At 37.5% G+C, this 23680-nt stretch overlaps 1 protein-coding gene across 1 annotated transcript; it reads right to left on the bottom strand.

Moving 5' to 3' along the window:
- Window positions 1-348: 348 nt before the first annotated feature.
- Window positions 349-1719, bottom strand: LOC131596982 (uncharacterized). The gene has a single exon (XM_058869704.1). The coding sequence runs from the start codon at window positions 1717-1719 to the stop codon at window positions 349-351; it is 1371 nt and encodes a 456-aa protein (XP_058725687.1).
- Between the last annotated feature and the right edge of the window lie 21961 nt (window positions 1720-23680).

The raw sequence follows: 23680 nt of genomic DNA on the forward strand, positions 1-23680 counted from the left end.
TTTCCTGCTATACCCTCTAATCAGCTCATATGCCATAAGTACATGGTCCTGGATATTTTGGCCAGGCACAAATGCTGCTTGATTTTTGCTAATGATACTTCCAAGCACACCACTCATCCTATTTGCCATGGCCTTAGATATCAATTTGTACACTGTGGTACAACAAGAGATAGGTCTGAACTCCTTGATGCTATTAGCCTTACCATGCTTGGGTATAAGGGTAACAAGGGTTTTGTTAAATCTGCTGTCCATTATACCTTCTTCAAAAAATAGCCTCACTGTCTCAATAACATCTTGCTTTATGACTTGCCAGGACTGCTTGAAGAACCTAGCTCCATAGCCATCTACTCATGGTGCTTTAAGATCTCCAATGCTCTTTAGAGCTGCCTCAATCTCACTGACCTGGACAGGACTGCTAAGCATGGCTCTCTTCTCTCTATTCAACTGTTTTCCTCTTCTCATAGCACCAATATCAACACCCTCCAGGTTGGCAGCAGCAGTTCCCATTAAGCTGGTGTAGAATTCCAGCACCTCAGTTTCCATGTCTTCCTTGTTCACACATATCTCTCCATTATCCTTTACAAGTTTGGTTATCATCTTCTGTTTAGCTCTGCTTCTGATGGTGGAGTGAAAGAATGAGTTGTTCCCATCACCCTTTCTAATCCAGTCAACTTTTGCTCTTTGTCTAAGGACTTCCTCCTCTAAATCACTGAGTTTTAACAGCTCCTCAGTGCATATTCTCTCCTTACTAATCAGCTCCTTATTCATTTTGTCTTGCCTAACCTTATTTTGAACCTCATTCAGCTCATTTCTTTTCTCCTCAAGCTGACTCTTGATGCTTAGGATTGGCCTATTGAGTTTTTTAAGAACTAGTTGAAGTCTCATCAATTTCTGCCACAATCTATTTCCTTTGTCCCCTCTACTCTGCTCTTGCCAACTTCTAGCTACCTCCTCATTGTACCCTATCATACCTGTCACAGCATTAATGAATTTAAACCCAGTCTTTGGTTTCTCCAGCACATCACCCTGTATACATACCACAGCATGATCAGACACCCCAGGTTCTAGCATATGCACAGTCTTGTTCATGTTCTTTTGAATCCATTCCATGTTGCCAATGACTCTGTCTATACATGAATATATTGGGTCCTTAGTATGTTTGTTATACCATGTGAACCTTTCTCCTATGCTCTCAATTTCAAACAATCCTTCATTCTCCATCATATCTCTTAGGTCCCTGAATTCTAGTTCCTGAACTGCTCTGCCTCCTATTCTATCTTGCATTCCCAGCACATTATTAAAGTCCCCCATTGCAATCCATGGTCCCTGCTGAGACTTGCTAATGTTTCCCATATCTCTCCATAACTCCTTCCTTCTATCAAGATTATTTGATGCATATATTGCAGTCAGCCAGTGCACAAAGCCACCATCAGTATTATACACCCCACAGTGTACCATCTGGTCAGTCATGGATTCCATCTTGATTGTAGTATTGTTCTCATCCCATAAGACCCAAATCCTGCCATTGTCATGCTTACTATAATTGTCAATAAACTGCCATCTGTTACCCATATTCCTCCTGCATCTATCTGCTTTATCTCTTTTGATCCTTGTTTCAAGCAAAATAGCAATACTAGGCTGCAGCTTCAAGAGACGGGAGTTAATCTCTTTTTGCTTAGCTGCTTTATTTAACCCCCTCACATTCCAAGATAAAATCATCCTTCCCCAATGGGGTGCACCTTAGGGTCATTCCACTCTCCTAATGTGCTAAAGCCATTACTGCTAAAAATTTGCCTTAGAAAGTCAACTTGTTTAGGATTCGTACCTTTAGTTCTCAGTCCTTTGAGCACTTCAGTCCACTTTCCTCCATCCTTTGGTTTGTCCACCATCTCATCTTTCTTGCGCAAATTATCCTCTGTTTGTGCTTATTCTTCCCTCCTATGGCCTTTTTGCTCATTTACACCTCCTTCGCTAGTTTTATCACTCTTCTGCTTAGGCCGTTCTTTGCTTTGTTGCCCTGTTTCTGGCTTCCCCCACTCCTTCTTTTGTTGCCACACTTTCACATGGGTTTTCTTGCCCCTCTCACAGACATGTCCCATCTTTTGACATCGTTCACAAAACTGGGGCCTCCATTCATATTCCACTCTCTGTTTCCTTTTCGTTCCATCATAGTTAATAACAATTTCTTCACATAGCTTTTGAGTTACATCAACTTCCACTAGGATCCTTGCATATGTGACTCTTAGTTTTGCTGCTGTACATTCATCAGTGTACATAGGGGTTCCTATGATGCTACCAATCTTGCTTAGACTCCTCTCTCCCCACATGTGCAGAGGAAGCTGGGGAAGCTTCACCCAAATTGGAACCGTACGCAACATATCCCTCTCCATGGAGAAATCCGGCCGCCAATCCATGAGCACCATGGGCATATTCCTGATTGTATACGGCTGTCATACCCCAATTTTTGACCTAAGATACCACCTCATATCATCTGCATATGCATCATTTGCATCTCTAACAAACTGCATAGCTTGTATTTGTTACTTGTGACTCAGCAGGATTTAATCAGGAAATCACTCATCAGTACAAGTAACAATCAATTAGGGTTTTGTCTTCCCTTCATCTCAAAGGAATCATCTTCATCAACAATCAACATTTGGTCCTCAGAGATTCACTTCAACAAACTCAACAGCTCTGAATCGACTGAATTAGGGTTTTGCCTGAAGATAGCATACTCTTGACTTTTGCTCAGAATTTGACCTAATGGCTTGGGACATGATATCAAGACCTCAAGTGCATCATTTTGACCTAATCCATTGGCTCATAATATCTCCTACACAAAGATTGATCAGACAAATCCTCAGATCAGGGTTTTGAACTATCAGGGACTGAAATCAGGGATCACATTTGGGAAACCATAAAAACCCCCAGGAAGTCAATCAAAGGTTTCAATCATCCTCAAATAATCCCTATGACAATATCCCATGGAAATTGCTTCTCAATTCAATACCTACAGTCATCAATTTCATCAGGTCGACAATTAGGGTTTTTTGACCTAATTCACTGAACAACTGACTTTTTAATCAGGACATGGTGTCACAACTCAAACCATGGCTCAATATCCTCTAATGCTTCAATGTGATCCATTCATACCATTCATTTGATGAGGATAGCCTGTTTCATTTGAAATCTCCAGAAACGCGATTCGTCTGAAAAAGTCAACTGTACAAGATCACCATTGACTTTTGGGGAATTTTGGTCAACCATGACTTTTGAAGTTTTAAATCATCAATATATGATATGAGAAGTCATTTGATCAAGAAAAATCAAGAAAATCAATCAAGAATCAAAAAGTCAAAGTTTGACTTTCATACTTAGAAAATTTTTCTAAGTGTTTTTCATGGTTTTTTCCAAACTTTGAAAGGGATTTTCTCAAAATTTCACCTACAAACTGAAAAAAACTTCCAACATGAAAGTTGTAGATTTTGATCCAATAAACAACTTTGACACATATAAATTTTTTCCATAAGATCAACCATTTAAGAGATATGGTGCTTCAAAGTTGGTACTTTTTGAAAACTTCACTTGAAATCTCATTTTTCTCAAAGTTCATGGATCTTTTTCACCCATTTCCTTAAAGAGTTTGAAGAAACTTTCAACTAGGGTTTTGAAGTATGCAACATGAGCTTTCTAAAATGTCCAAGAGCATGAAAAAATATGGAGTGTAGCTATGGTTTTGAATTTTGCCATTAGTGAACTTTTCACTTGAAATTTCAAGCCATTTTTGCAAAGTTATGAACCAATTTGCCAAATGATCCAAGTAATGATGCATAGAAGCAATGATATCATAAAATGAGCCTTAACATATCAATTCTCATACCAGGCCATATCTGTCCAAGTTAATCATCTAAACACACTCCATATACTTCACATGAACTGTTCCAACCATCATACATGATCTGAAACATCAAAATCAACTAGCTTGATCCTCACTTGAGCTAAACTGCAGTTCGGGTACCACAAGGTGATCAAGAGGGTTCCAGTTCATTCCAGGCATTCAAACACATCACATAAGGTCCATTGAAGCTATCCAGATTGATACAAAGCATCTGTAACACCTCCAGGCACGATTTCAATTTCCAGTTTGGCCGTTTTTGAGGTAAGTGCTCATGAACTTCAAACTCCATCATACATGCATCATAAATGAAAAATGAACATGCCATCTTGTTTCTGCACCTATGAGGATCATTAACCCTCAATCAATTGCATCATAACTTGCACATACACGATTTCACATTGAATTTCAGTTTTAGGGTTCTTCATGTTCATGCGAAAATTGACCCCCTTAGAGTGAAAATAAATGAAATTAAAGACCACCATCATGTTCGTCATGAAAAACCAAGTGGAATAGACCCTTTACCTGATCAAAACAACACAGATTTGAAGAAATTCAAAATTCAGTTAGGGTTGTGTTCTTGGCGCGTTTTTTGGTTTGGAAATTTCAAATATTTGTTTTAAAATATAATTCCTTGGAAGCGTATGAATAACAAGCTGCACGCGCAGCTCGCTTGGTTCATGTTTTGAGTAGTAAGCACAAGGGCGTGGGTTCAAGCCCTTTGGAAGACAAAACCAATTTTTTGACACTATTTTTCTCTATTTTCTTTACAACTTTAACCCATTAATTAACCAATCAAATTAATTTATTTTCTCTTCATTTTTTTTACACTCTTTATTTAATATATATATTTTAAGAATATCAAAAAAAAATCATCAAAAAATATTTATTTGATACATTTTTAATTGGTTTTAAAATGACTTGTTTTTAAGTAATTTTAATACTTTTAAATATTATTTTTCATTTGATTTTCAAATTTAATCACTTGTAAATATTTTTTGAAGCAAACCCTAATCATCTAAATGTTATTTGAAGACAATCTTCTTGTTTATCTCGATTAAATTGATTTCTTTCAAAATTCAAATCGTTTTAAAAACGAGCGATCACGATTCTTTTCAAAAACGGTAAACCATTTCTTTTTGATTTTCAAAGGAAACTATTGATTAAATCTTTTTAATTGATCAATTGATTTTCAAAACGATGTGGGGCCTCTCGAATATTAGAGAGTATAAGTCCCTTTCGTCTTTCTTTGTACAGTTTTTGTTTTAACAGAAAACTTTTTCCAAATAAACTTCCAAACAGTTTTTTAACAAACAAATCTTTCAACTCTTTTTTAAACCATCCACCATGTTTTATGAAAGTAAAACATGGGCCTCTCGAATATTAGAGAGTATAAGTCCCTTTCCTTTTCTTTATACAGTTTTTCTTTGTACAGAAAACTCTTTCAAAACAAATCTTCAAACCGTTTTTCAAACAACGCGTCTGTAAATAAACAGTCAACCATGTTTTGTAAATAAAACACGGGCCTCCACGTAGGTATAAGTCCCAAGCCCCTTTTGTACATACCCATTCCAGTACATGAAATTAGGTATTTCATTGTACGCCTTTTGTACATATCTCAATCAGTTTGATTTTTAACTTTGAATAACAAACCAAAAATGAAGGTTTTCTTTAAATCTTCCCAAAAATATACCACGGGCCTCCATGTAGGTATAAGTCCCAAGCCCTTTTGTGAATACCTGTTTACATAGACTCAAATGGACCTCTCCCCGAGTGTGAGTCCCGAGCCCTGTGTATACAAATGGATCATGCTTACAGGTATATTTCCTTCATAAACTCCATTATATACACACACTCTGTCATATATGTATAACTGTTCATATTTGTTCATGTACTTGTTCATGTTTGTTCGTACTTGTTCATATGTGTGTTTGTGTTATATGCTTATTCAACTTAGTACAACACTAGGTTCCCCATAGCCTCCTATTGGGCTTCGTGCAAAGAATCTCCACTAGTTTAGGTTAGGACATAGAGTATGGTTTCTCGGTGAAATCGCTCTAAGAGCTCAAACCAACTATACCATGCCTCCCCTTGGGCTTTGTACAAACGAGTGACCCTCCCATAGCCTCCTCTTGGGCTTACAATGCAAGGACCCTGGATTGTCCCTCCCATAGCCTCCTCTTGGGCTTACAATGCAAGGACCCTCGGATAGCCTCCTCTTGGGCTTCGTACAAGGACCCACGGGCTTCTTATAAGCATCCCCAATATCCAAAACAAATACCCTAGGAGATTAGACATTTTTCATCTCTATACTAGGAGTATCTCTTATATATCATCACAAACAATCAATCAATCAAACTTTTTTGCCACAAGGCTGGCTAATCAATCAAATTTCTTTTTTGCCACAAGGCTGGCTAATCAATCAAATTTCTTTTTGCCACAAGGCTGGCTAATCAATCAAACTGTTTTACCACCGTACTGGATGATTAATCAAAGTTTTTGTCACAAGGCTGACTTCATTGAAACTTTTGCCACGAGGCTGGCTGATTAATCAAAACTTTTTGTCACAAGGCTGACTTCATTGAAAGTTTTTGCCACAAGGCTGGTTAAACAAAAACATCTTTATCATTCTAAGCACCCTAAGTGGCATGGCCCCGGGCTTATAATGAAAAGATTTTTAAACAAAATCAAACAGATGTATGTGATGATATAGATTAGATACATCTAGCATTTAGACGACATTTGTCTATTTTTCTTTGCTTCCACTAGCATAAGTGGGAACTACGATTGCTCTGACTTTCTCAACATCCCTTTGAGAATACGTAGGCACAAGGTCGATCCTTGGCGAGCAAAAATAAAACAAAAAAAACCATTTAAACCTTAGCACCCGTAGACCCCGAGCTACAGATGCTCTGATTCCCTTTAGGGGATATGTACGCAGAGGATCGCGATGATCTTTGCGAGCATAATCAAACAAACACCTTAGGTCCCACCTCTTTCTCACAAAAACCTTCACCACAACAAGAATGGAATAAAACATAACAAAGAAACCTATAGAGTACTATAGATACGTTGGGTGCTAATACCTTCCCTTCGTATAACCAACCCTCTTACCCAAAGATCTCTCCCCCCACTTTTAGGTTATTGCAGCTTTTTTCCTTTTCCTTCTTTGGAAATAATAAAAAGTTTGGTCGAAACAAAAGAAAAATCATTTTTATGAGCACTCGAGCCCAAAGAAGGCATCAGGTGTCTCATCCACAAAAAAGAGGAACAAAAAACGGTTTTTCGCCCGCGACAGAAAAATGGCGACTTCACTGGGGATAAATCTTTTTATTGTTTCCAAAGAAAGGGTTATTTCTATTTGTTATGTTTTTATTTTTGTTACATGTGTTGTTCCTTGGTTCTGTTACTTGTGTGATTCTGTTACAAGTGATACATTATGGACAAATCCTAACCCGGATTAAGTACACATAAGAATTAGGTGGAGGGTATAGTCATGTATGGCATACAAGGAGTTCAGTCCTTAAAAAGTCAGCATGAGAATCCTTCCGCTCAGTGGAGGTTCCTTGTTTGTAGTATATGTTTAGCAAGTTCAGTTGCGAAGACATTATTGCTTTCATTGAACTGTAGAAGCTGAGTTGGCTGTAGAACCCCAACCCATCCTGGCCTTATTAGGACGTGGTGCAGAAACGATCCAGGTGAAGACTTGGATAGTTGTCATGCGGAGAACCACACTCAGACGAGTTTTTCTTGAGAATATTTCTAGCTCACAAGTTCAGTTGTGCAAGCCGGTCATATCCGAAAGAAGAATGTAGACTCTGACGTATCAGTAGAACATGTTTTGCAGGTGATAAACCCTAGTACTATCCCATGTTTGGTTCTCTGACCTCATGCTCGTGACGCTGGACCTTTGAACCTATGTGTACTATGTTTGAATTACCATGTTTGTAGTACCATGTTTGCGTTACCATGTTTGAACTACCATGTTTGCTTTACCATGTTTGAATATGTGGCATCCACGCATCCATGCATTCATACATTCATTAAAAAACCCATCTTTTTCCATAAAAACATGATTTTTCCAAAAAAAATTTAGAGAGTTTTCTTTGCAAACATTATAGGATTAAGTTATGGAGTGGGTAAAAAGGCATACCAAAAAGTATGATTTCAAAATGCCTAATGTGGAAAGGCTGAAAGAGTTAGCATCTTCTGTACAAAATCCTTCTGATTTTAGGAAAAGCCATGGAAAGCTTTTGCCTATCTTGAACACTCATGTTGATGAAGGACTTCTCAAAACTCTGGTTCAGTTTTATGATCCCGTCTACCGGTGTTTTACCTTTCCAGACTATCAGTTGGTACCAACCTTGGAAGAATACGCCGATCTTTTGGGTATTCCTGTGTCTGACAAAATACCTTTCAATGGTTTGGAAGCCATTCCTAAATCACCAGTCATTGCAGCAAGTATCCACTTGAAGAAATCTGAAATAGAAAGTAATTGGACTACCAAAGGAAATTTTCCGGGTTTGACTTCGCAGTTTCTAATAAAGAAAGCCTTTGATTTCATTGACACTGGTAGCATGATAGCTTTTGAAGCTGTATTAGCCTTGCTCATTTATGGGTTGGTTCTGTTTCCCAACGTCAACGACTTTGTTGATATCAACGCCATAAAGATCTTTCTGATTGGAAATCCTGTTCCGACTTTGCTTGGTGACACGTATTTCTCTATCCATCATAGGAATCGCCAAGGCGGTGGAATCATTGTATGTTGTGCACCTCTTTTGTACAAATGGATTGTTTCACATTTACCTAAGTCCCCTATTTTCACGGAAAACCGAGAAGGCTTACGTTGGCCTCGAAGACTTATGTCTCTTGCTAATAATGATATTCATTGGTATACCCTGGCTCGCTGTGGTACAGAAACCATTGATAGTTGTGGGGAGTTCGCCAACGTACCTCTCATTGGCACACAAGGAGGAATTAACTACAATCCGGTACTAGCCCGACGACAACTCGGATATGCAAATTCAGTTAAACCAATTGGTCTCACAGTGGAATGCTACTTTTACCGAGAAGGGGAAGATCCTCAAAGGTTGAAGACAAGAATGGTGAGAGCTTGGTACGACGTCCGAAGAAAAGAAAAAGGTGGGGAAAGAAACTGCATTGCTACAAACGCCTATACCTGCTGGGTAAAGAAAAGAGCAAAGGAGTTTCAAATGCCTTATGATTATGAAAAACCCATGTTCCTGTGGTGTCTCAACTACCCAACATTCCCATTGACACTACGGAAGAATACCAAGAGATTTTAGCCAAGATGAGGTTAGAAAAAAATGCTTGGGAAGAAAAGTTTCGTAAAACTGATGAGGAAAATAAAAAGTTGAAGAAAAGAGTGAAAGATCACGAAGAAACTCTCTATTATCAAGATGGATGGCTCATGAGCAAAGATGAGAAGATTCCCTTTGTATAACCACATACCCGGAACAAAGGTATTTCAAACCACATACGAGCATTTCAGAGCAATTGAAAACAAGTGAGCTAAGCAAATTAAAGAGCCCATGGATAACCATGGATACAAAGGGTGCTAATACCTTCCCTTTGTATAACCTACCCCCTTACCCAGAATTTCTTAAAGGTCTTTTTCTGTTTCTTTTATAAACCTTTCCTTAATTGGATAAAATAAAAGTCGGTGGCGACTCTCTGATTTTCAAAAACACAAAAGCAGAAAGAAAAGAGTCAGTTCGCATATCTCTCCGCGAGAGGTATGGTAAAAAACCGAGTGCATAACAACTGGTCAAAACATAAAGGTTAAGACAATCAACGTGAAAGATAAATCAAAGATATGGTATCAACATAAATGATTGGTAAATCTCTTGGGAGTCAGCTTACGCAACCTTGTTGTAGTATGCTTTCAAAATAAACCTTGCTTCAATTAGGGCTTTTGAAGGTTGTAACAAGGTCAGGTTCACGGTTTAAAAAACAAAAGATATAAGGCTCAAAATTTTTGTAACCCACCCCATCTTCGTGATGATCTTCAGTCCTAAACTCAGTTAATTCAAAATATGCATTCAGGTTCCAAGAGACTTCTGGAATTTTACCTGTTGTAATGATGATAGTTCACAAGCCAAGAAAACTTAGTGATGGCAGTCACTTCTTCCTTTTGATAGTCACAACATTTTGTGGTTCAAGAATTTATTGACTTATCTCTCCTTTTTTCCTTCTTTTGATATCCCTAACTTTTGCCTGAACTGTTTGTTTTGAACTTACAGTCAGCGGGATGCCTTAATTTTTGCCTAAGTCATTTTTTTGATTTTGACTTAGCAGGCTTTTCTTTGATTTTCTTTTTTTGATACTTTTTTTTTAAAGATAGTGACTACCTTGCTTAATGATTATAATGAACCATCATCGACTTTTGCTTGGTGTCTCCAACATTTCTTTGATGTATGCGAAGGAAAGCTTGTGATTAAAACACTTGTTGAAAGGTGTATTGAATGATTCTCTTAAAATAGAATGCACAACCAAATTAACTGGGAATTACCCTGCCCCGGGTTTAAATGTGGGTTATTTCGTACAGAAAGAAACACCAACTTCTAGGCTCAAAGGGGTTGACGAGGGATTAACTTCCTTATTTCTCCAGTGTTTGGGAATTGAAACAATGCCTGTACATCGTCAGCAAAGTTTTATTTGAAAGCATACAGTTCAACAACTTGGGTATTTCGTTGTCATCATCCTCCCTCCAATCTTTGCATAAAACACAAGTTTGATAGAGAAAGCAAAATAGAAAAAAAATTGTAAAAGAAGCATAAACATAGACATAGTAGATGAAAATGAATTCAAACATACGATGCTCATTTCATTAAAACTAACATTCAGGAATAAACAAAGTTTAAAAGCAAACAATACAACTGAGGAAATGCAAACAGTAGGGAAACATGGCCTAGTGACTAATCAGTGACGAGGATGAGCTGTCCTGTCTTGATACACTGGCTTTAGGGAGATAATTATCTTTGACCTATTTTCAGCTATTCTGATTCGAAAAAGGATTAGTGACAACATTAGGACCAACATTCTTAAAAGATAGAATCTTTGATCTAACCAACTCTTGAACTCTGTCCTTCAAAGGGAAACATCTTTCTAAATCATGGCCCGCTGCCCCTTGATGGAAAGGACAATGAAGATCAGACCTAAAACATTCTGGAAGAGGATTCCGAGGAGGAAGAATCAGCTTGATGGTAGACAGACAACTTCGAAGATGGAGACAGACAAGGATAAGTTTCATGGATGACCTGGATGTATGTATGCAAATGATGTAATTGTTGTTTTTATTTTTTTTTTGAGTTTCAAAGAACTTAAGATATTAATTTGCAAACATTCAAGCATTGGATTAAAGCATTGATCAAGTTATCATCAAAATCAATCATCCATTTTGGTGGATTAGAGTTTTCACCCCATCAACACCCAAGATCCATTGAGTTTGATGAAACTTATGATGTTTACAAAAAAGACCTCTGAGTTCATTGGAAATCAAAGAAAAAGATTTTTATAAATGTATGAATGCATGAATGTATGTATGCATGGATGTATGAATGCCACATATACAGACATGGTAACACAAACATGGTGCACATAAGATAGGTTCAAAAGTTCAACGTCACGAGCATGAGGTCAAAGAACCAAACATGGGATAGTACTAGGGGTTAATCACCTGCACAACATGTTCTACTGATACGTCAGAGTCCACGTTCTTCTTTCGGATATTACCGGCTTGCACAACTGAACTTGTGAGCCAATAATATTCTCAAGAAAAACTCGTCTGCGTGTGATTCTCCGCATGACAACTAATCCAAGTCTACACCTGAATAGTTTCTGCATCACAACCTAAGAAGGCCAAGATGGGATAATGGGTTCTACGGTCAACTCAGCTTCTACAGTTCAATGAAAGCAATAATGTTTTCGCAACTGAACTTGCTAAACATATACTACCAGCAAGGAACCTCCACTGAGCGGAAGGATTCTCATGACAGCTTGTTAAGGACTGAACTCCTTGTATGCCATACATGACTTTACCCCCACCTAATTCTTATGTGTACTTAATCCGGGTTAGAATTTGTCCATAATGTATCTCAAGTGACGGAACCACACATATACCCAGAATAGCAAAAAATAACAAAATAAACAAGTATAAGCAAATATTAAAGTGATCTAAAACTCTAAGGTAACCCCTCTTTTAAAAAAGATTTTTCAAGTCCCCATCGGAGTCGCCAGTTCTGTCACTCGGTTTTTAGCGAACTGACTCCTTACTCTTTTTTTTTAATTTTTTTTAATTTTTTTTGCAAGAGTCGCCACCGACTTTTATTTTATCCAATATTTAGGAAAGGCCTAAAAGAACAGAAAAAGACCTTTTGACAGATTTTGGGTTCGGGGGGTTGGTTATACAAAGGGAAGGTTTTAAGCACCCTTTGTATCCATGGTTATCCATGGGCTCTTAATTGCTTAGCTCACTTTTGTTTAAATGCTTTATTGATTGGAAAATAGAAGAAGTGAAGATGGACAATAGGTCACATAGGTCTCTGAAGAGTTTCACCGGGAATAATGCCCTTCAAATACCAGATGAAAGTTTTTAGAAATAGATGAGAAGTTTTGAAAACACGTTGTTTGTAAATGAAAGGTGTTTGAGCAAGCAATTAGGAGTTACCTACTCTCAATTTATAAGATCTTTCCTATGCATTTAATACTTTTCTTAAATGATGGTATGATTAATAAAAAAGTAATAAGAGGGAAAACCATAGAGGTGCAAGTGTGCAAAGTGCTTTTTTTTTTTAAGTTTTATCTTGATTATTAATGTTTTAGCTCAAAGGTAAAAATATAGTCCAAGTGGACAAAAGGAAGATGACGGAAACATAAACAATGCGTCCAAATGGACAAAGAAAAAATAGCGGAAGCATAAATAATATGTCCAAATGGACAAAGAGAAAATAGCGGAAACATAAATAATATGTCCAAATGGACAAAGAAAAATAGCGGAAACATAAATAATATGTCCAAACGGACAAAGAAAAAATAGCGGAAACATAAATAATATGTCCAAATGGACAAAGAGAAAATGACATAAACATAAATAATACGTCCAAATGGACAAAGAGAAAATGACATAAACATAAATAATACGTCCAAATGGACAAAAAGAAAATAACCGAAACATAAATAATACGTCCAAATGGACAAAGAGAAAATAACAGAAACATAAATAATACGTCCAAATAGACAAAGAGAAAATAACATAAACATAAATAATACGAATGATAAAATAAAGCATAAAACAAGAAATATAAAGAACAATATAATAAAATGCGGAAATTAAAGTCAATTGTTAGTATGTTAGCACGCGAATCATCTTGAAGCTAGTCAAGTATATCCACGATGTTAGTGAAGATCGATGGTGAGTGAATGATGATCTCGGATTTAAAGTTAATGAAAATTTATCAGAAGCTTGATAGAATCATAGAGACTACACGATAAATGTCTAAAAGTCTTAAATCAACTGCATACAATCTCTGCCATATTTGATCTTTTATTCCAATTCGGGACAAAGAAAAAGATAAGAAATAATATCAAATAATATACAAAAATAAACCTGAAATTGTGAAAAATTTACACAATAATAAGAGAGATATTTTGAAAGTATAATTAGGTTAAGAGAAAATAAAATGACAAAATCTTAAATCTAAAACAAATTAAACCTAATTCATTTTTTTTTGTTTTTTTTTATGTTTTTAAGTTAATTAAAAGCTAATTAAACAAATAATTATACAAATAATTAAACTTAACAAGAAAAATAAATCTAGTTATGTATAAAATTAGTATATAATATATAAACCTAATTTAACAAAATAAAATATTTTTTTTCAAATTTTTTGATAGGTTAGAAATAATTAAAAAAAAAAGCAAATATATACATAATTACTAATTAATTAAGCAAAATAAATTAACTATGAATAAAAATAAAATATTTTTATGTCAAATATTAGATTATAAAAATATAAACCTAAATCTATAAGGAAAATATTTTTGGAGTTTTTTGATTGGTTGAAAATAATTAAAAAGCAATATTTACATAATTACTAATTAATTAAGCAAAATAAATTAATTATGAAAAGAAATAAAATATTTTTATGTTAAAAATTAAATAAACATTTTATCAACTTAAAACTAAAATTAAAACTTTTTTTTTTTTTTGAGAAATTGAAAATATGCATAAATATGGAGTTTTTAATTCATGAACTCCTAACACTACTACATATTAAAAACTACATTGTACTTACTCTATGATGTCCCAAGAGTGGAATAGAGTGATTGAAATTGATTGAAGGTGACTATTTGAATGAGCCTTGATTTTTTACAAGTTTCTTGAAACTTTTGAAAAATATAAAATGCTTAAACTATGGCTTTGGTGTTTGTTGTTGTTCTTTCACTTTGGCTCCCTCTTTTGATGACTTTTTTGTGGCTTCCTTTGAATGAAGAGATGAGTTCTATTTATAGGTGTTAAGAAATGTGGTTAGGCCTAACTCAACCCTACAAAACCGGCTTGTAGGGTGAGGATTGCCCCCACTTATAAGGACATGCTCAGGCCATATATTGTCCGATGTGGGACTCTTAACACACCCCCTCACGCCCAGGACTAAACAACTGGAGCGTGGAAATAAATGGTGGGTGGCCCGATAGCGGAAACCATAGAAGGTGGCCCACCAGATCTTAAACGAGGCTCTTGATACCATGTTAAGAAATGTGGTTGAGCCTAACTCAACCCTACAAAACCGGCTTGTAGGGTGAGGATTGCCCCCACTTATAAGGACATGTTCAGTCTATCTCAATATGTTTGGTCCTCTCATGGAAGACTGGATTTGAAGCAATATGCAATGCAGCTTGATTATCACAAACAAGTGTCATTGGTCTTGCTTCTTCAATTTGAAGTTCTTTGAGCAACTGTTTTAACCAAATGAGTTCACATGTTGCCATTGCCATGGCCCTATACTCTGCCTCGGCGCTTGATCTTGCAACTACATTTTGTTTCTTACTTTTCCAAGATATAAGGTTTCCTCCAACAAGTACACAATACCCAGAGGTGGATCGTCTATCAATGGGTGACCCTGCCCAATCAGCATCGGAGTATCCAACTATTTGAGTATGTCCTTTATCTTCATACACGAGGCCTTTTCCCGGAGCACGTTTGATGTATCTCAGAATTCGGACAACAGCATCCATGTGTTCTTGGCAAGGAGAATTTAAGAACTGGCTTACCACAAAAACTGCAAAAGAAATGTCCGGACGAGTGACTGTGAGATAATTCAACTTTCCAACCAATCTCCTATACCTTCCCGAGTCAGATAGGGGCTCCCCCTGATTGGGTAGGAGTTTGACACTTGGATCCATAGGAGTATCAGCTGGTTTAGCGTTCAACAAACCTGTTTCTTCCAAAATATCCATAGCATATTTCCGCTGAGAAATCACCAAACCATCTTTAGATTGGGCTACCTCAATACCCAAGAAATAGCGGAGTTTACCAAGATCTTTTGTCTGAAATTGATTCGAGAGATGTTGTTTTAACTGGAGTATTCCCTGCTGATCACTGCCAGTTATGACAATATCATCCACATATACAATAAGATAGACACACCCTTGGGTAGAGTGACGATAAAACACAGAATGATCAGCTTCACTACGGACCATACTAAACTGTTGTACGACAGTGCTGAATCTGCCAAACCAAGCTCTCGGAGATTGCTTAAGACCATAAAGAGACCTGTGTAGCCTACAAACCATATCTGAGGACTCCCCCTGAGCAACAAATCCAGGTGGTTGCTCCATATATACTTCCTCTTCAAGATCACCATGTAAAAAAGCATTTTTGATGTCAAGTTGATGAAGAGGCCAATGTCGAATGGCTGCAATGGCTAGAAGAAGTCTAACAGATGCCATCTTGGCTACAGGCGAGAAGGTATCACTATAATCCAACCCAAAAATTTGAGTGTATCCTTTGGCTACCAAGCGAGCCTTAAATCGATCAATCTTACCATCTGGACCAACCTTCACTGTATAAAGCCAACGACAACCTACTAAAGATTTTCCAGGGGGTAGAGGGACCAGTTCCCAAGTACCACTGCTTTGAAGAGCACACATTTCGTCAATCATTGCTTGCCTCCACTCAGGGTGAGATAATGCTTCACCTGGAGTGTTAGGAATAGAAACAGAAGACAAAGAAGACAAACAAGTATACTGCAGAGGAGAAAGACGATGATAACATAAATCAATATAATGTGGAGAAGGATTTCGTGTTTGACGTATACCTTTTCGAAGGGCAATCGGAAGATCAGACTCAGGTTGCGGGATCGGATCCAATGATGGCGAAGGCGTCAGAGGAGAGTCTGCAATGACCTCAGGGACATGTACTGTCTCAGGGATAGGTACTACCTCAGGGATAGGTGTGACAGACGTGGGTTGACGACGCTGATATGTTTGAAGTGGGCGAGAAGTGGGGGGGTCAACCGTAGGGCTAGAGTGATGGTGGATAATGGGAAATGGGACTTCCGGAAGAGGTGTGGGAGTACTATCCTGAAGGGGTTCCGGAGTTACTTGGCTGGACTCGAAATATGGAACAGACTCGAAGAAAGTAACATCGACCGATACGAGGTATCGTTGTAGAGTATGTGAGTAGCAACGATAACCTTTTTGGGATCGATGATAACCAAGAAAGACACACTTTAGTGATTGAGCTGATAGTTTATCAAGACCAGGAGAGAGATTGTGTACAAAACATGTGGATCCGAAGACTCGGGGAGGAATTGGGTGAAGTGGAGAATTGGGAAAAAGGACTGAATGAGGGATTCTATTGTTAAGGACTGATGAGGGCATGCGATTTATAAGGTAACATGCCGTTAGCACAGCATCCCCCCAAAACCGAAGTGGAACGTTACCATGGAGAAGTAGGGTCCGAGTAGTTTCTACGAGATGTCGATTTTTGCGTTCGGCTACCCCGTTTTGTTGAGGTGTATGAGGACAAGATGTTTGGTGGAGAATACCATTGCCGGACATAAAAGTTTGAAATTGTTGGGATAAGTATTCACGAGCATTATCACTTCTTAAGGTACGAATAGGCACACCAAACTGAGTTTTTATTTCTTTATAAAATTTTTCAAAAATAGAGAATAACTCAGATCTATTTTTCATTAAAAATAACCACGTGCAACGTGAAAAATCATCAATAAAGGTGACAAAATACCTAGACTCAAGTGTAGAGACAGTACGCGAGGGACCCCAAACATCAGAGTGAACTAAAGCAAAAGGGGATGAAGCTCGTTTATTGACTCGATTTGGAAATTGACTACGAGTGTGTTTCCCTAACTGACACGACTCACAATGTAAATTAGACACCTTCGATAAACTTGGCACCAACTTCTGTAGTTTAGGAAGACTAGGATGACCTAACTGAGCATGGATAGTGAGTGGGGAATCTTTGGCTGAGCATGCCTGAGATGACACTGAGAGGTAATAAAGGCCTTGAGACTCACATCCGACGCCAATCGTCCGTCCCGAATTCCGATCCTGCAGGGTAACATTACTATTAGTGAAAGTGACAATACAATCAAGAGACCGAGTTAAACGACTGACTGAAAGTAAATTAAATGGACAATTAGGTACATAAAGAACCGAAGTAACAGAGAGAGAAGGTAGAATTTGAACAGTACCAATCCCTTCAGATCGGGTTTGAGAACCATTGGCAGAAGTTATAGTAGGTAAGAAACCCGAGGTAGAGAGGGAAGTGAAAAGATTTTTATTACCAGTAACATGATCAGACGCACCAGAATCAAGGACCCAGGATCCAAGAGAAGATGATTGAGAAAGGCAAGCAGATGAATTACCAGTGTGTGCAATCGAAGCAGTATAATCTGAGTTCTGATAATTTTGATACCACTTGAGAAAATCATCGTAGTTTGGCGTAAAGTTCTGAGTAGCCATGAGTATCAGATCTGGAACAGTTGCACGGTGGCAAGTGGGGCGATGGAAAAATCGTCGGGATCGACCGAATAGGTGGAGACGTTTCTGCCGGTAAGGTTAGTTAGCCGGAAGGTTGCCGGAAACAATAGCAGCAACAACGAATGGCGGCGGCGACCGGAGAAATTTGAAAACAGATGCCGAAATGAGTCACGACAGTGTATGGAAGGCAAACCGGAGTTATGACACGGTTTGCCAAAATATTTCTCACCGGACGACAGTGGGTCAACCGGGTAAAGCACGGTAAAGATTGTCTCTCAAGAGGCTCTTGATACCATGTTAAGAAATGTGGTTGAGCCTAACTCAACCCTACAAAACCGGCTTGTAGGGTGAGGAATGCCCCCACTTATAAGGACATGTTCAGGCCATATATTGTCCGATGTGGGACTCTTAACACACCCCCTCACGCCCAGGACTAGACAACTGGAGCGTGGAAATAAATGGCGGGTGGCCCGATAGCGGAAACCATAGAAGGTGGCCCACCGGATCTTAAACCAGGCTCTGATACCATGTGAAGAAATGTGGTTAGGCCTAACTCAACCCTACAAAACCGGCTTGTAGGGTGAGGATTGCCCCCACTTATAAGGACATGCTCAGGCCATATATTGTCCGATGTGGGACTCTTAACAATAGGCAATAAGATTTGATCACAAGGCCAAGCAAGTGAAAATTGTCATGATTGATTTTGTGGAAAAAATATGGAATATTCCCATTATGCTAGGTTAAAAGCTTAACCATGGTTTAAGCACTCAAGTTTTATTCTCTTCAATCTTGCATTTTTATCTTTAAGAATCTTGAATGGTCATTGCTTGCATCACATGAAGCTTCCTTGCATTATCCTTGAATTATCTTTGAATTATCTCACTTTAATTGAATTTTAAATAAATAAAATTCAATAAAAAATGAAATAAAAATGTCATGAATTATGGATATATTTTGAATTCCCTTAGCCATATTATAATCAAGATTGAATCACAAAAGAATTGGCCTTTTTGAAAAAAAATCAAGTTTTGGTCATTACTTCTTTCATGCATTTTTCCAAAAAAGGTGAACTTCATCAAGGCATATCTCCCTCAATTTTGATCCTATGAAAGTGTTCTTGTACTTTTTGGAAAGCCCAAGATGTCCTCTACAAGCCACTTTGGAAGCTTTTTTGCATTTAGAGAAGTTATCTTAATGATATGGGCTTTGACAAAAAACAGCTTTTTGTTGACTTTCAAAATGACCTGTAATGTTTTGGCTTATATCTCTTATGCGGAAGCATTTCTTGACCTCGGGCCCAACATCAAAGTTGTAGAGAATTTAATTTCCTTAAGAATGAGCTTTAGTTGGAATTTTTATGATATATTATGAGAGAGTTTTGGTCGGTCAAAGTTCAGTTGACTTTTAGGTAAAAAACTCTAACTTTGAAATTTTGAGTTTTGTTGATTTCTGAACTTTTCTTGATGAATTATGATAAATCCTTGATCAATTGATGAATATTACTTCCAATGATTGATGTTGACCAAAAATCTTGATTTTTTACTGCAGTTGACTTTTTTTCGATGAACTGCGGTTTTGCGATCTTTTAATGAATCAAGGTCTTCTCCTCCATTAAATGACATGAATTGAATATAATGTTGATTTGAAGGCCTTTGAATCATGAGAAAATGTTGAACCTCTTGTGGGCCTCAAAACCCTAATTTCTTCAGCTTTCTCTTGATCATTCTCCTGTTTTTTTGACACACAAGCAACAAACTTTTTTTTATATATTTTTTGTTAGTAAATAAAAATATGCATGATGATAAATGATAATGATAATGATCACGATACTTAGAAAAATGATGGGATCTCAGAGGTCAAAAATTGGGGTGCAATTCATAGCTCACAAATCCTTTCTTCTCAGCCACAAAGTCATAGAATAAAGATAAGTCACCCGTCATATGTCTTGAGCATCTGCTATCTAGAAACCATCTTCTCTCGGATGGCTCAAGACATTCCACCTACAAATTTAAACAAGGGAAGTAGGTACCCAATTTTCATTGGGTCCTTGTGTGTGAGTGAAACAAAGGTTACTCTTGGGAGTCCATTTGAAAATGCCTTTGGGAACCAAGAATCTCCTAAAGCGACATTTTTTAATGGTATGCCCCCTTTTGCAACAATATAGACATCTTGAGTTTGAATGGTCATTACATTTGCTAGATTGATCTTTTATCACATAAGTGTATCGTTGATACGGATTTATCATACTATTTTTGAAATGTGATCGATCAATAGCATATGTGATTTTTGGTTGTGAAGCCTTGTCTAATTTGGCTTTGATAGTTTTAACTTCTTTTTGCCAAATGTGACAAGTTTCACATCCTCCCCTTTCTTCTCAAGGTATTTTAAAATTCTTTTATTTGAAGCTAAGCGTTGAAAAGCTTCCTTAGCTTCATGATGCAAAGTATCAAAGGCATACTTTAATTCAAAATAAGACATAGCATCAACATTATTATATTTCTCATGACTTACAATCTTTTACTTCTTTTAATGTGCCATGAGACATAGGTTGACGGTTTCCTCTTCATCGCTTGAGCTTTCTTTGCTAGATGAGTCACTATCATTTTCCCAAGCGATATAAGCTCTTCTTCCTTTTGTCTGCTTCTTTTAAGGTTTGCTCTTTGCCCTATCTTTCTTAAGCGAAGGGCAATCCGGCTTGTAGTGACCCGGTTTACCACAATTGTAACAAGACCCTCTATGTTTAGTCTTCTTATACTCATCTTGCTTGTTAGGCTTTGATTGACGTCTATAGTCAACTAGATTGTTGTCCGAGTGTTTAATTTCGTTCTTTCGAAGATATTTATTGTATCTTCTTACGAACAATCCCATATCTTCATCCGGACAATCATCTTCGTCACTAGATTCACTATCACACATATCTTTGGTGGATGACTTAGAACTTGAAGCCTTTAGAGCAATAGACTTCTTTTCGGTGTCCTTTGACTTCTCTTTCTTTTCTTTCTTTTCGTGCTTGTTTAGGTTCATGAGATCTTGCTCATGTTCTTCAAGCTTTACAAATAGAGCCGTGAGATCCAACATAGAGAGATCGTTGGCTTCTTTGATTGTCGTGACCTTAGGTTGCCATTCCCTACTAAGACATCTCAAAACTTTGTTAGTAGCTACGACATTGGGAGTAATATGTCCCAAAGTGTGTAAAAGATTAATAATATGAGAAAATCTCTTTTGCATTTCCGCAATGGTTTCACCTTGCTTCATATGAAAGAGATCAAACTCTTGCGTTAAGGTATTGATTCTAGCTAGTTTAACATCATTAGTTCCTTCATGGGCGACTTGTAAGGCATCCCACATTGCCTTAGCCGTTTGGCAATGCGACACACGAAAGTACTCATCAACCCCTAAGGAAGCTATAATCATGTTTCTGGCTTTCCAATCATGCCTGTAATTCTTGTCATCTTTTTCATCCCATTGTGCTTGAGGTTTAGGTCTGGTGACGCCTGCATCGTTGGTTATGGTGATAGCGATAGGACCATTGATGATGACATCCCATATTTTTCTATCAACGGAGTAGATATGAATGCACATACAGTCTTTCCAATAACTATAGTTTTCTCGAGTGAAAACAGACGCTATATTATACGCCCCTTTTTGACTGCTCTCCATTTTCTAAAAAGTTATATCAAGCACTAGATGAACCGGAGCTCGTGATACCACATGTTAGATGATAGGAATGGTCTAGAGGGGGGGGTGAATATACCACCTTTTTCCGACTTAAGAAAATTTTAGCCTTTGAAACGTGACTTCCCTGAATCACTTAATAGTCTCCGAACGATCGAGTTTTCGGGGACCGGATATGTGCACTAAACCGAACGGATGACATATGGAGAATTTTGAATTATGTTTTAACGAATTTATCAATTGAGTCAATTACACGCTTGATAGAGTATTACTCACAATGAAGGTTTATACCAAAATTTGAACAAAAATTGATTGAGGAATTTTATCGAACACTTGGTGATCGATATTTACCAAACCTTAATTTTTGCTCAACAATGGAAATTTAACAAATCGAATAGAAACAAGATAGAAGTAAGAACGATAAAGAACACGAGATTTGTTACGGCAGTTCCTCTATCGTTCTCGCAGGAGTACGTCTGCCCCTAATTTCAAATGAAATTAGGAAAGTTTTATTTGATTGCAAAATGTTTAACAAGGATAGAATTTACCAATCACCAACTACACACATGCAGTAAAATTGAATACAATTCGATCCTCCCCTTGATTCAAGTTGAATCAAGTCAATGTCAATGATCTTCACCGATGATCGTTCCTTTTTCAATCCTCCGGTTGTAGCAAATTTGTTGAGCGGATCTTCAATCCATCAATCCCTTATGCACGACTGAATTGATTACCAAAGCGAATCGATCGTCAAAAACCTTCGAACCAAATCTTTGATTAAGAAGGAAAAACCCTAAGATTTTATACAAGAAACACCCTCAACAATCTTCACTCGAACAAGTTAAATGTCTACCGTCGAATCTCGAACAAGACAAATGTCTATCGTCGAACCTTATCAACACACGTTCCTTACTCCGATCGAAAAAGATGATTATGTGTGATTTTTGATCAATAAGCGAAAGGTTGAAGATGAGAAGAAGCTTGAGTATATCTTTCACAATTCTTGTTGAAATGCTTGAAAATGATCAATTGGATATTTATACCACTCCCTTTGCATAGGCAATTTAAAACACAGCAAAAACCAGTATAAGAAGCGATAGGTCAACCTGCTCCCCTGCATAGGTCGACCTATTGAGAATTTTGCACCTGAATATGAACTAAGTGTGACACTTGCGTCGACCTGAAGGGTCGGCATGCGCATACCCGAGATTTCCTCAAAATGTTGTGCGTCGATCTGAGCCATCAATGCGTCGACGCATTTTGTTCATACACTGAATCCTTGAGTCACCAAAATTGGATGCGTCGACCTGAAGGGTCGGCGTGCGCATACTCGAGATTCCTCCAAAATCCCATGCGTTGACCTGAGGAGGCAATGCGTCGACGCATTCTGCCTTTACATGAAATCCTTCACAAATGCTTGCAGTAGGTCGACCTATTGTACTAGTGAGTCGACCAATTGATGTCTTGTAGCCAAAAATGCCTGTCTTTGTTGCATCCATTTGATTTCTGTGATTCCACTCTAACTTCACACTGTTTTGGCATCATGAAAACTACACAGTTGCCCTCACAATTTTAACTCTTTATTCTGTAGCTGGATTTATAGCATTCTAAACTCTGCCACTATTTCTATAGGCTTTAATGGCAGTCTTATTGGTTACTTCAATTGTACAAATGGTGTGAGACAAAGGGATCCTTTGTCTCCTCTCCTTTTCTGCATTGCTGAAGATGTTCTAAGCAGGGGCATTACTAAACTGGTTAATAATGGTCAAATTAATCTTATTAAAGCTAATAGATATTGTATGGTTCCTTCTCACACTCTCTTTGCAAATGACATCATGATTTTTTGCAGAGGTGACTCAAAATTTCTCAAGGCTATCTCTAATCTGCTTAAGGATTATGGAAATAGCTCAGGGCAATATTGCAATTTCTCTAAATCCTTGATTTATGCTGGTGGAATGTCCATTGAAAAATATTGCAGTCTTGATAATATTCACCTGGGTGTTTCTATTCTTATTGGGAGGCCTAAAGCTTGTTATTTTATGAAAAATACAGATAACATAAGGCTCAAGATGGCATCTTGGAAAG

This window comes from Vicia villosa, linkage group LG4 (assembly GCF_029867415.1).
Source record: "Vicia villosa cultivar HV-30 ecotype Madison, WI linkage group LG4, Vvil1.0, whole genome shotgun sequence".
NCBI classification, from domain to species: Eukaryota; Viridiplantae; Streptophyta; class Magnoliopsida; order Fabales; family Fabaceae; genus Vicia; species Vicia villosa.